Source organism: Alligator sinensis, unplaced genomic scaffold, assembly GCF_000455745.1.
Source record: "Alligator sinensis unplaced genomic scaffold, ASM45574v1 scaffold506_1, whole genome shotgun sequence".
NCBI classification, from domain to species: Eukaryota; Metazoa; Chordata; order Crocodylia; family Alligatoridae; genus Alligator; species Alligator sinensis.
The window spans coordinates 1,447,822-1,462,555 of record NW_005842215.1 but is presented as its reverse complement, the minus strand read 5'-3'; the positions used below and the strand labels follow the sequence as shown (position 1 = coordinate 1,462,555).

At 45.2% G+C, this 14,734-nt stretch overlaps 1 protein-coding gene across 1 annotated transcript in view; it reads right to left on the bottom strand.

Annotated features, from left to right (window-relative positions):
- The window catches only part of CPM (carboxypeptidase M), a 79,471-nt gene that overhangs the window by 12,206 nt on the left and 52,531 nt on the right, over positions 1-14,734 (bottom strand). Inside the window, exons 5-8 of the mRNA XM_006026975.3 lie at positions 10,410-10,582; positions 7,754-7,938; positions 5,548-5,724; positions 4,381-4,533 (exon numbers count right to left, since the gene is read on the bottom strand). Coding sequence (XP_006027037.1) covers positions 4,381-4,533; positions 5,548-5,724; positions 7,754-7,938; positions 10,410-10,582 — 688 coding nt within the window. The remainder of the gene's footprint in view (positions 1-4,380; positions 4,534-5,547; positions 5,725-7,753; positions 7,939-10,409; positions 10,583-14,734) is intronic.

The following is a 14,734-nucleotide window of genomic DNA, read 5'->3' as shown; positions in this document are numbered from 1 at the left end:
CTGGCTGTTTAAAATTTCATGCAACTTCCGCCCAAGTCGGAGAACTTTGAGCACGCTGCAGAGTGCCTCTAAAGAGATCTGACTTGCGGCTGAGCTGATCGATAGACTGATCACCTATCGATTCTTCTCCCCATCGCCGAGCGCAATCCTCGACATACCCTTGCTGCCAGCTGGAACAACTAACATAGTTGTTCATACGACCGGACCATCAGCGTCGCAGCTGCAAGCGGCATAAGTAAAGTTTTGCAACCAATTAAGCCTTGTCCGCCTCTCTATTCACCAGCCCACCCAACGAATGAGTAATTATTAAATCACCTCGAGTCGGCTCTGGCCGTCCGAGACAGGATGATGGGTAGATAATCAGGTCTGTTAGCTCTCATCTCCATATACTGCTGTTAACAAGGATGTTATCTCTGGAGATACAAATCCATTGATAATTGAAACTAAGCATCACGGAGATGCTTAATGGGATTTTCTAAACAGAGTACTGGGTAGAGCGTTCCCACTGGGTAGAGTGGTTTTCTTTAATCTATACTAATTTGTAGAGGAGCCTCTGGGAAACCCATAAGAATGGGCCCCTAATAGTCCATGGCCTGTTGTGACCTATTTATAAAAGTTTTAAAAAGGTTACATGACTATATTGTCTCAAATAGTATAATTAGAAGTTATAATCCCTATTCCAAAATTATATATCTTTGACCTTTAACATATCTATCTTGATAGTTTATTTTTTAAAAGCATTTTAACAAAAAAATAAAAAATATAATTAAATCCAATTTTTGTATTTAAAGAAACGAGTAGTTGATTAAAAACCATCCAGACACTGCCCCTTAACAGAAACAGCCAGGTCACTGCACAATCTCTTTGGAGTCACACTGCAAAGAAAGCTGCAGTCCAGTCTAGATTGTCCATGCTGAATAGCCACACCAGGAAGTGCTGCAGCACCCTGGCTGTTAAACTGAGAAGCATGGTGAATGGTAACTGCACATCCTGGCATGCCATGTGCCATTCACCTCAAAGGCTCTTCTACCACAGAGAGAGGGTGTATCAGAACACTTTTACATGTAAACTTTCATGGAATAACTGATCTTAAGTAAAACTTGAGGTAGGACCTCTAGGTGTGCTAGCATGTGAAAGATTAGTCACACTCCAATGACAGATCTTGTCAAGAAAGATCTTTTTTTCCCTTGAAAGGAAGTTACAAGGTTTCTGTCAATTTATGCTGTACATGTGTTCCCAGAGAACAGCGCATAAAATGAATCCACTTTACAATGTAACAAATAGGGATAGGTTCCCATGGCAGAGAGGGAGGGAGTGAGACTGGGACTAGGGAAGGGGGAGGGGTGCCGCTCCTGAGGTTGCACAAGGCAGCAAAGCAGAGGGAAAAGAGTGGCACTCACCCCAGCCCCGGCTGCAGCGGCCCACGCCAGCTGCCTGCAACCACTGGGCTGCAACATGCTCTGCCTGTCCCCACTCACCTCTGCTCCTGGGCTATACTGTGCCCTGGTACAGGCAGCTGATGTCGGCTATGCCCGGGGCCCAAGAGATGGGGTGAGCCCAGGCGCGGGGGGACAGGCAGAGTACAGTGCAGCCCAGCAGCTGCAGGCTGCTCCCAGGGCCACTGCAGCTGGGGTGGGGGTGAGCGGGGCCACGGCCCATTCCCCTCCCCCCACAGACTTACCTGCTTGGGTGGTGGGGACATATATGCTGAGCACATAAGAGTGCATTTACCTCGCATATAACGAATTATGGGTCTAAATATGCTCACCGTGTAAGAACAAATTCACATATAAAGAACCCGCATAAATCGAGGGAAACCTGTATTTGATAGCCTCCTTGCTTCCACCCCCAGCCAGTTCCAAGGAGATCCCATGAACTATGCACTCTCTGAGGCCTGAGACTTCTCTGCTTTACTTGCCCAGTTCCAACAGAGCACAGTCCTTCCATGTGGGCTGGAAACCTGAGGCACTACGGCAATTAAAGCATGGCATGCCTGCTGGTGTCCAGACCAGTTTCTACACTTATTTTTGTTTAAAAAACAAATGCTACGTTTCTATAGACCCTGTGACTCTCTAGTTCACTATAAAATACCAGAGCTCTGTTAAATAGAAATCTGCTCCTTCCTTTTCTTTCCAGGACAAGGAATTAGAGCACATCCAAGCAGGTCTGTCTTTGAGCACTGAATGGCCTCATGGATTCATAAGGAATTCACATGAAAACTAGAAACAAGCTACTGTACAGGGCCCAGAATGGAAAGGCAGCTTATACATGGGAGTATAAGCCGTTTATATATGGTTGGTCTCACTTAAAATCACCCACGCTCCTCCGTTCCTTGCCGCCCACTTGTACAGTTTTTGACCACATGGGGGCAGCATCGCTACGCATTACTGATAAAAAACCTAATTCCTTAACACAGGCTGTTTCTCTGTAAAAGGAATCCAAAGCTCTAGTCTTTAGTTAGCGAGCATCCCAATACAAAAACTCTCCCATCTCTACCCCCGCTCCAGCCATTTAATTGTTCAGAGCCCTTGGACTCTCCGAAGTGTGACAGTTACCATTTTAGGTGTACCGCACTGCACAGAAAATTAAAGACCATTCAATCTCAAACCACAGGTTTAGAAAAGTAGTTTAGGGCTTGGTGCCTCCCTGATGCTGGGGGTGTGCGGCCGGAAGGGCTCCTCTGCGGTCACGAGTCACCACCCTGAGCTAACAGGCAAGGTTCCTGTTTAGACCCTGTTTATGGGAACATGGGCAAATATTCCTCCTCCTCATTCTTGTGCAGATCAAGATGAGGTGCTTAGGTTGTTTCCACAAGGGCCAGTATTACAAGAGATGGGCATGACGGTTAGTGTTACCAAATCTTGCAGCATTTTGTTTTTTTCAAGCTGTGGTATCTTAGTGAACAAAGTACAATTCCGGATCTCAATGCCATGGAAAAACACTTGAAAAAACGTGCCCCAAGTAGATGCTAAAGGACCAGAAAGCACAAGTAATGAGAATCCAGGGTGTTTTCTTTTTAGCCTCAGTTTTAGACCAATATCTTAAATCTTTTGGTGTGACTGATTAACACATTTTGAACCTTTGGAGCTGGCACAGTAGCCACTGCCAGCTGCCTTGGAGGCCCCCTCAGGATGCTGCATTGTTGCAGGATGTATGCATCTCTCTCACAATGCACAGTAGCATGCCAAATATTGAAGGGATTTGTCCCAAGAGAATAATGGCTGATTTGCCACACAAACATGGCAGTCCCACAAGAAATTGCCAATTCAAACAGCAACTCCTTTGTTGTACCAAGACAAATTTGACACCTAGCCAGGTCTCTAAACCTCCACAATCTCACAGTATTCTGCTCTGCCTCCCTTCCACCTCCAAGGCAGAGGGAGGGAGGAAAGGACAGAAACTGGATCCCTGACAGCCCACCCAGCAGGAGCCATCAGGGACACTTCCAGGATGCCCTGTCCCTGTTGCTTAGCACCATCAGGGATAGGGTAGCCAGGGCAGGGGTTACCGGGTCCCAGTTTTTCCCAGGCACAGGAGCCGCTTGGCACCAGGAGCTGTTTGGCACATCTGTCAATGCCAAATCCCCTGTAGCTCCTAATCCTAAGGTCTTTGTGCCTCTTCTTTTCCCTCCCAAACCTGCAGTGTTGGAGGGCAGAACTGGAAAGCAAGGCACATCCCCATTACTGACTGCCAGAGGCTGAAATATTTGTGACTGCTCAGAGTGCCTCATCCTCAATACAGCCCATGGGATTTGTCATGTGTTTGTACTCAATTTTCCTGAATCTCCAGGTGAATGCAAGACATTATTTTTAGTGACTTCATCTGTGTGGTAGATCTGCATAAGAGAGAGACTGCTGGAAATGTTCTGATGGAGCAAAGTTTTGATTAAAAATTCTGGTTCATTGGGCCCACAATACTTCATTCAAAACACCTCTGATTCAGCAAACTCTTCCTGCAGTCAAAGCAGGACTCCAAAGGCAGACCTACCTGGCAGATCTGACTGGAAAACCTGTGAGCTCCCTGTGGCACTCAGTAAAAAAAAACACTTGCAGTGGAAGTGACAACACATCCCTTTCATCAAGCAGCTGCAAGGTCTCTGGATTTGTATTTATGTAAAGAAGGGCTGCAAAAATTGACCCTCTGCGTGGTCAGTGGCTTGTGAGGTTTCCAATCAATGCTTCCCATGCTCATTACCTGGTTTCTAAAATGAGAAGGGCACACACAGCTCTGCTATCTACCTTGTTAATTCAACAAGAACCAAGAAAACCTGATAGCAGCAGCTCTCAGTTCTAGCCGGCCACTGGAGAGCAGGTAGTATTTCTATTCCCAAGTCAGAGCAGCTCAGCTTTACTAGCTGTTAAAATAACAAAGCCTACTCACCTAGATGAACTTGTTTAATGTATTCAATCAAAGAAGCCCTGTTGTCATTCCAGAATTGCTTCAGTTTTCCTTCTGGTGGATATTTACAGCATGACAGCTCCAATGTAATTTCAAAACACTGTCCCCAGACATAGTTATAATCCTGCATTCCACCTAAAAGTAAGTGTTAATGATTAATGTTGAGAGCAGCAATCAGTAAGAAGGGGGTGAGGAAATGTCAAATCTTCCCTAACCTGCTACATGACAATCTAGCTCTTGTGAAAATGTTCGTAACCATTCAGGGACAGACAAATCCACATTTGGAACAAGGTCTGGCATGGTCAGTAATAAGGAGACTTTTGGGAAGTACAAAGGCTTCATCAAGCTTGGTGAAAAAAATACTAGTTGATGACCAAAAATAGCCTTCTAAACTTGTACAGTGTCACTTCTCGTAACAATATGAAGCCACAGAGTGTGGTTAACCAGGAGCATGTATACGGTTAACTACATACAGAAATAAATCAGTGCATTCATTTCAGTAATTAGCCAGGTAGAAAGCTATTACAAGATAGTGGTATTAGTTCTCTCCTTTCTAAAAGAAAGTGGCAGATTTGATCTTAGCTATTCCAGATGAAACCTGTTGCCAGTAGTGGCCCTACACTTGATTGACTAGTATAGGTAGTAGGATTTTTGCCCAAGAGGCTCAATATATTTGTGCATCTATGTTAATGCATAAAAACAGGTTGACAGCAGAAGGGAAAGGGGAAGCCTTAGCAGTAGCTTGTCAATCAGCAGTGATCTGTGCAAGCTGATTAAGGAAGGGCTCTCCAGCTAGTTGCATTTTTGCTAGAGAAACAGCAAAAGACATGGGCCGAAGCACAGGGAGGAGCTGAAGACCCAGTCAGTGGAAGCTGGCTGTTGTTGTTTAGATTTGGATCCCTATTCAGAAAGGCTCAGGGCAACATTCACCTATGTGCTAGTTCAGAGACTGCAAATGCTTCTGCTTGACAGTGTCCACAATAACAGGTGCAACATGTTTGCACCTACCAACTTCGCTGGCAGTCAGTTCAGACTTCAAAAAATTGTATTGCAGGTAAAGCCACAGCTGTTATGGAGTGCAGGAACAAGCCTGTGTCCAAGCATACAATAAAAGCAATGAAGATGAGAGGAAAACATTGACACTCTTACCTTCCAATGGGTACCATGAATATCCATTTGTAATACCACCTGGAAAGCTTTCCACATTTGAAGTACCACATGAAATCCCTCTGGACATGGTGGCATGGTGGGAAGCATAGGATTTTGCAAGGTATCTGAAAACATCATCATCTTTGGTTGCACTATAACGCTTTGTAGTTACCATATCTGTGTAATGAAGATGGTCATGGTATGACCCTGATTAATGTTACAATGAATAGCTCTGTATTTCACAAAAAATATGAAGCCCTCAAACCTGCCTATCAGTTTCTTGTGTCCCAACATATCCCACAGGAAAAAAGGACAGAAAAAGGGTGTGGTAGGTCTGTAATGGAAATTAGTTAAATAAACACATGCTCTGATGATCCTAGGAAGAGCACCATGCCTCATGTTACAGAGGAAAGCCAGCCCCCTCCTCCTTAACCTCCCTGTCGCTCGCCTAGCAATCCAAGCAACCTCAACAGCCTTCTTGTTCTTTCCTGTGTGGCAAAGTGGGAACTCCTGGACTAGCCACAGTGCTAGTCTCCCACCTGCCTCTGGGCATGCTGCCCACCTTTCTCTCCTGCCATGCCTTGTTGTTCAAAAATTAAGGTCTTAATTAGGCGGGAAGCCTATGTTCTCCTGGGCCTATGTATGCAGCTCCAACCACCCCTATACTACATCCCAAGCCTTGCAGATGTTCCTAACAGCTCTGCTCCAGCCTCAGGCTGGGCTCAACTCATCCCAGTGTTAGGCCTCTCACTTTCTGCCCTATCACGGTCCATAGTCATACTGCCTCCCTCTCTCACTCCACCACCTCTCATGCGGTCTCTCTCATACTGCCCCTTTGCAGGGCTACTCTCATACCACCCCTCCTTTTCCTGGGGCCACACTCCCCCTGCCCTCTCCTGGAGGGTCCTGGGGCTTGTTTCCCTGCACTCCCCAGCCAGCAAGCACATGGCCTCTTGGGCCTCTCCCATGACCTTCATCCAAGCGAGCACTGGGCGGCTTGCAGAACAGTGGAGTGACTCTGCCTCTCATCCCTCACTGGGTCACTCACCCAGCTGCTCTGAATTAGGGGCTCCTGACTCGCCTCGATGTTTGCCCGCGGCACTTCCTCAGCCGCCCCACCCAATCGGCCTCTGGCCCATGTGTGGCCTCAGGCCCCTGAAGGCTTACCTGGACCTAACCTAGCCCCCACATTAGCAGGGCCTACCCTCGAGCCCCCTGCTCACCAGGACCCACTTCGCACCCTTTCCTCACAGGGCCTCATCCTGGGCCCCCTGTTCACAGGGCCTCACTACTCACCCCTCTCAGCATTCACATGTTGTAACTATATCCCGGCCCCTAACTTTGGCCTCTCTCCTTGGGCTCTGAGCCCCTCACTCTCCCTGGGCTCCTTCCCCCGCACATGCACAGTTGGGGCTCCTAACTTCTGGGCCCCTTGCCTCTTCATTAGGCTCCATGCTCTTTGCTAGGCTCTCCACGCCTCCCAACTGCAGGCTCAGGTGCCACTCACTGGTGTGTCTGGCCCAACACACTCACTCCTCGGGGTCTTGCACCCCACGTGGGCTCAAGTGGCCAGAGCCATGCCTGGCCCCAACTGCTTCCGATGTTAAATAACCCACCCGAAGGCAGGGGCTGGGGTTTAGGCTCCCCTACTCACCTTCCACCGAGGTGGTAACTGGCCTGGCATTTCCTGGGGGCTGTTCTGCCACACACCTCCCACCTTAGAACAGTTCCTGGGGGAGGTTCCCCCTGCTGCTTCGCCAAGGCAGGCTCCTCTCAGAGCCTGTGAAAGTCCTTGAGTGGCGAGCACCTCCAACGGTGCTCCACCACACACCTCTCCCCCTTAATCATGACATTCAGGGGCTTCACTTGGCTGCCTTCTCTACCAGCTTTGTCCCAGTCTACTGCAGTCCCTGCCACGTGGCAAGCACCCCAACTGTGCCCCACCACATCTGTTTAATATGACTGAAGAAGCACTTACTGTTTGTTTTAATTTTCTTTGCAAAGTCCAATTCACTTAAGCCTTTGTCAATTCTTACTTTATTTATTCTACCTTTTTGACCTCTAAAAGATTTTCTTCCTCCTGGTCAATCATTTTTCTCCACCCCACTCCCTCAGCTCTAAGTTTGCAAGGCCCTGTTCAAAATTTCAGGGATTTTGTTTTTTTCTTACTAAAGCTCTTAAAGGAGAAGCACAGGTATTAGCTTACCTGAGTAACCGTTATCAAATGGGTAACTGCCAACAAGTGCCCCACCATGCAAGTTAGCTGAAAGAACAAATGTTTCGTTTTGTATCCATTTCATCACTGCTTCAGTCTCTGGTTGAGTTTGGACCCAGTTACTTTTGAAGACATCAGGGAAATTCCTGTTCAGATCTTCTTCATTCATATTGTATCTTACAGAAAAAACAAAATCCTATTTGTTTGCATGTAGACATTTCCAACAACTTGATCAATCTTAAATGATTTACAATGCTTTGGTTCTGTGATGTGCTAGTGTCCGGAGGAAACAGGATTATTTAAACAGTGCATAGGTAAATGAGCATGAAGCTGTTCTCATTTAACCATCAAATAAACTGACATAATTCCACATCATAGAAGTCATTGACCTCTGAATACAATAGAATAATTATTCTACCATGACAAGAGTATTTCAAATGAAAACACTGATTCCTTTTCTGTCTCTCAGCAAAAACAATATTGTGGCATAAGTCAAATAGAGAATGCAAAGCGTGTTTTTTCTGCTTGTTTGGGAATGCATGTGTCTTTCCTATGGCTGAGCCACTTGTAATGTCATCATCCTCAGTGTGAAGCAGTAAAAACAATGCACCTAGCAAAAGGATGCCCTTTTCATCTCAGAGTACTTGGAGTGCCAACCTGTTTCACCAATCCCATACTTCTTCCTTTCTCCTCTACTGCAAGGTCAGTGTGATTAGCATTTAGCTACGGATTTGTTCCTTTTAAACAATTTCATTTTTTTAGTGTCAACCCCCAAGATGCTTCAGTCACTGGAACCCCCCCCACAAAAGACCTACTTGTTTCAGGAGTAAGCTATTTTAAACAGGGCCTAATTTAGTTGTGTAGTGTGCCAAGTAGTATGTGCATCTACATGACAAATTGGTTCCCCCTAACGCTGCTATGGCAGCTAAAGTAAAAGATCCAAAAGATCTTGGTCCTTAGCTACACAAGTACTCCTATGGTATTAGTAAGAGTTGTGTTGGCCACTTTCTGCTTTTCTGTATCTTCCCAAATGTGTTCCTCTGGTTTCCTTCTTCCTGTCATTTCTTCTTTGTCTTTGTCTGTGCTCTCTCTTTATTCTCCTTTTTCTAGGTTTTTTAATTTTCTTCCCTGTTTTGATCTCTGTAGCAATTTGCATTATAACATGCAAGGACTGCAGACAGGGCAGTGTTACACAAACACTCCTTCTACAACAGATTCCTTACACAGCTGCCATGGGGCAGATCCAGGGTTGCGCTGACAGGGATATGGCCCTGCCCCCTTCAGCAGTGTGCTGCATGGGCAGTAAAGAACGCTCATCTGCCCAGAGACCCTGCTTTCAAGCAGCTCTGGAGCCCAGGGAATGAGTGCCACTGCTTTTTGCTCTTCCACTCTCTTTCCTTCCCTATCAGCAGCAGGAAAACGGAGGAGAGGGGATGGGCGACAGTAGTGCACAGCCCCTGTCTGTACTCCCTCTGTCCCTTCTTTTCCTTGCTGCTGAAATCAAGGGTAATTGGGGTAGTGGGGAGCAAGGGAAGGGCAAAGTGAATCATAACAGCACTCACCCCCTGGGTTCCACAGCTGCATGTGAGCAGTGACTCCAGGCAAGCCCCACTCTGACCAGCCAGTAAGCTCATACAGCTACCAACAAAAGCTCTGCTGCCATGCTTCTGGTTCCTCCCCTCATAGCTATGAGTTCAGCACAGTTTGCACTCAGCTGTTTCCAAGACTGCCCGCAATGGGATGAACTTCTTAAACTTTTTTTTGTCACTATGGATGTTTTGCCAGCGTAACCAAAGCCTAGTCTTTGGAGGCTTCACATAATTTTCCTGTTGTTGACCTAGCATCAGCTCAGCCATCATGGAAGAATGGCAGACATATCAGCAGCTATCTAAATTTGTTGAAAGTCAGATCTGGAACTGAAAAGGCTGCTGTATGGGCTTCAAGCTTTGGGGTGGACAGCTGAAGAAGTGCCTTAAATTATCTGAGTAATACTGTTTTGGTAGAAGCCACTACACAGCATCTCCTCAGGGACAGAGCCCTCTCTAGTGGTCCATTCTGCCTGCAACTGATGCAGAACACAAATCATCTGAGCTGCAGAAAGCATTTTACAGTAGGCTTATGGCAGTGCTGGGAACCAGTGCTTTTATTAAATAAAAGCATCGACAAATTTGTTTCAGAACTGTTATATTGTTTTCTTTGTTGATGAGAGAGATGACAAGCTGGGTTTGAACATCTGTAGTGTTAAACATTTTCTTTTTGTCCAGCAAACTGAAAACAGCCATCCTCTATCTAATCTGAAAATGAAGAAAAGGTCCTCTTGCCTGCCATTAATTCTGTGACTATTTTCATTTTTGGCACCCTAGGGATCCAGAAATGTTGTATTTCTATTTAGAAACCAGATATATGTAGCTTAAAGTTTAAAGCACTTTAAACTGTGATCAATTCTCTCAAAGAACACACACTCACAAGCAAACAGAGGCTTGGATCAGTCCGCTGCCAACCTTCATGTCATAGCATTATGTCTTCAGAACACCACAGGCCAAATTTATCTCTAAGCTGACAATAATTACTCACCTGTTATGGCATACCCCCTCTATTAAAAAAAATGCACACCCACTTCCTCTGCCCACTTCCACACACACCTTACCTTCCTTTTGAGAAATAACAATTAGGTATTTTTGTAGCTTCAAATCCATCTGGATTCATTGATGGCATGATATGAATCCGGGTGTTATCGAGTAGTTTTGTGATGACTGGGTCTTGCTGATCCTTGCCTACCAGGAATTGTATTAAATGAAGCAGCAATTCCCTCCCAACTGTCTGCAATAAGAAGCGCAGGTTTAAGGTTTTTTAAGTCAGTGATGAAGAGAAGGATGCATTCAACACAATGCTTGTAGGATCTGGCAAAGATAATACTGCACAATATACACACAATTCTAGCAATCAATCCAAAATAAAAGATGTTACGGTCAGCATTGCTTTGTCACAGTTCTCAGCCTCTAGATAATTACATGTATTTAGGTTATGTGGTTTTTTGTTTTTGTTTTTAAACTTGTATTTTGGTATCTGTTTGGAATGCAAAGACAGGAAAGGTCCAACCCCAGTTTGAAAGGAATGTGATGTGGCACAATCTCCTCTCATGTCCGTCATCCCATTTCATGTAGTGTTTGACATGAATTGAGTTCATCAGGGCACATGCAATTCATTCTGGATGAGGAAAAAAACTACTGAGCTACTGGGTCAGAGAGAGGCATGGGCAGATAGAAAGCTGCATTTCTCTCTCTCTCTCTCTGTGGACATAACCTTGGGCATCTGCATGCAATTACCAATGCCTCTATTTTGTTTTCACTCTTTCAGGGCCTAGAATTCAACCAAGACAACTGCCCCAGTAAGTGCCAGTTCTACCTTCCAGGGAGGTAAGAGTGCTCCTAGACTTCTCTGTGTGTGTACACATGTGCATCCACACATGCACACACACACACTCAAACTCTCTCTACAGAATGACTGTGTTTTTCAGTGTAGATCAATGGCTAGGATTAAATATAATGTATGGGTACATAAATCTAAGTTTTAAACCAGTGTTTTAGAGTTCAGCACAATACGAAGGCTTGTGGAGTCTTGAAAAACTAAAAGAAAGTTAAATAATTGTTAACAGAATTCTGTCTTTAAGATTTAGAACAAAGACTACAGGAAATTCCAAGAGTGGATGACTATGGCCTCATCTGCTCTCACAGCTACTTGGAACCGTGCGTAAGAGGGATGTATTCATATGTGAGTAACACTTGATGTCATTACAACTAAACTGGAGCTTCTCCAAAATACTTAGAGATATTTTAGAGGCGTTCTTCATTTTTTCCTTTTCTTCTTTTCCCTCCCTTTTTATTTCTCCTTCCTTCCTGTCATGTACTCTGTAGGCACCTGCTGCACTCCCCAAAAGGTTATATATATATGTGTGTGTGTGTGTGTGTGTGTGTGTGCCAGTTGGAGAAACATTAGGCAAGGTTCTTGCGAATAACTTAAAGCAAACTTTGATTAATGTGATTCTCAGGAGAAAAAAGACCCATCCACAGAGGTTAGGGAAATCTTATTAAAAGCCTCCCATCAGCCACAATATTCAAACACAGTTGTAGCTGAACCAGTGTTGTTCCCTCTCAAATCCTTGACACACACACAATATGCAACATTTACACTACTGATCTCTCTGCCAAGAAAAACTTCGGGTTTAAGAACATTTATTCTGCAGGATTTTATTTCCTTCAGGGATGCCAGTGATAAGATATAAAGCTGCATGGTCTGGTTGTGTTGGACAGGCCCCAAACACTTAAAAAAAAATCTGGCAGTTAAAACAGATGAAGTTGCTTCACAAAAAGACTGGGTACAAGCAGTCAAAGTTAAGGTAAAGCCATAGACATAAAGCTTTAAATTGAAAAACAAAAATGATATTGATTCAAAATTGGAACAGGGGTCTCTTCTGTTAGGAGTTTTCTTATCCACGCTAATTGAGAAAGATGGTAAAGGAAGATTATAGCAGAATCACCATGGGGCTTAATGCTTGGAAGAGACTCAGCAGAACCACTCTGACAGCAAGGTGAACCACTCTGACAGCATGGGGACTTGTAACAGCTGTCATGAAATCACATCTAGGCAGAAGACCTACTCCTCACTTCTTAAAGTTAGCTCCTGCTTTGGCCAGGACAGAGAATACACTCTCCTCTCTGGCTAACATCACTTCTCCAAAGAATGCTTTTATTTCCCAGGGATGTCCCTCTGATGATTCTGAATGATTGTAGCTCCATGGCTGGGGTGGGAATAGGCCAAGACTTGTAAGTATATATGCTCCAACATATTCATTGGCACTAACTATCAGAACAGTCCTGCAAGTTATAGCAAGCTTATGCATGGGTTCCCTTTTAGTGCCATGGCATTTCAATGCCTTTTAGAATAGTATTTCACCACTAAGCTATTTATAGAATTAAAAAAAAAATATCAAGACCAAGAAGCATGCCATAGTTATATTGGATGAAGCCAGTGCTCTCTATAGATAAGCATCTCCCTGCTTGAGAGTGGGCACAGGTTACAGCATTGGAAGAAACAGTACAGGAGAAAGGAGAAAGTAATTCTCCACAACTGTTTGCTCTCAAATATTTCCTACTCTGGCTCATGCAGCAAACAGGGAGCAGATATGCTGTCTAGCAAGAACTCTGCTTCAGAAGCCAAACTGGCAGGGATTGGGAAAGGTTAGCACATGCACTCTGTTGTTCTTCTGGTTACAAGCAACATGTGCCCTGACCATAACTGACTCAGAGTCACATGTGCAGTAGCCAAGTTTAAGACCCTTCATCTACAAATGATACCCTCCTAGAGAGGTTATATTTGGATTTTCCTGTTAGCTGACCCTGCACAGGCACTCACAGGACCTCCCTCTACTGTTTGTGTGGGTAAAGGGAGAGGGTTCCCTTACCCCCATGCCAGATTTGCAGCTGAAATGCTTGACTTCTGTCTTCCTCTTTTGTGAATAGATTCTAGGAAGCCACTCATAGCAGCCTGCCAGGGAAAAGTTTTTAAAAAAACTGTATGTTACCTCACTAACTCTGCATATTTATCCTAGTTTCCATGGAATTTAACTTCTTGTGTGGGGAAAAAAGCCTGTTCTGTTACCAGGGGAAGAGTGCTTCAGAATTTAGCTCATTTTATTGTATGTAAAACTTAACAAGGAGGGAAGCAACAACACCTGACCAGAGCCTACAGAGCATAAGCAACTGGGCTTGTTTCTTAAAAGCAGTATTGGGCTCAGCAGGGGAACAGTTTAGACGGGAAACACAATAGAGTGGAAAAAAGAGAAGGGAGAAGAGATGGCCAAGTCATGGCCCTGACAGTGGTAGAGGAGGCTGGTTCATGGAGAAACATGTGAAAGCCCCCTCCCACAGAGAGGACTGCCCCAATCCCTGGACATTAAATTAACTTGCAGTAGGTATGCTGGACAAAAATGTCCAGCATACCTACTGCCTAGGTAATGACCTGCTTGATGGAACGGAAGTGGAAAGGGATCTTGGAGTCCTAGTGGACTCCAAGATGAACATGAGTCAGCAGTGTGACGAAGCCATCAGAAAAGCTAATGGCACTTTACCGTGCATCAGCAGATGCATGACGAATAGATCCAAGGAGGTGATACTTCCCCTCTATCGGGCGCTGGTCGAACCGCAGTTGGACCGCCACACTTGTGCAGTTTTGGGCGCCACACTTCAAGAGGGATGTGGATAACCTGGAGAGGGTCCAGAGAAGGGCCACTCATATGGTTAAGGGCTTGCAGGCCAAGCCCTACGGAGAGAGACTGGGGCACCTGGACCTCTTCAAGAGAAGGTTGCGAGGCGACCTTGTGGCTGCCTATAAGTTCATCACGGGGGCACAGAAGGGAATTGGTGAGGTTTTATTCACCAAGGCGCCCCCGGGGGTTACAAGAAATAATGGCCACAAGCTAGCAGAGAGCAGATTTAGACTAGACATTAGGAAGAACTTCTTCACAGTTAGAGTGGCCAAGGTCTGGAATGGGCTCCCAAGGGAGGTGGTGCTCTCCCCTACTCTGGGGGTCTTCAAGAGGAGGTTAGATAAGCATCTAGCTGCGGTCTTCTAAACCCAGCACTTTCCTGCCTATGCAGGGGGACGGACTCGATGATCTATTGAGGTCCCTTCCGACCCTAGCATCTATGAATCTATGAATAAAACTTCTCTTGTTTCTGTTGCACTCCAACTGTGTGTTCATTAAATGCTTGTGGGGGCTCAAAAGCAGAATGGAGAGGGAAGGAACAGAGAAGGAAGGAGATGGCAGGGAAGAATAAACATTTACAGGTAACAAAAGCATCTGTCCTATGGTCCCATGGTGCCATATCATGTCATAGTCTGCTTGTTCAAGAGTAGCCAAGGAGGGTTATAATGATTTTCTGTTCCCGGCTGCTGTGTCTATTCTTGTCCTGT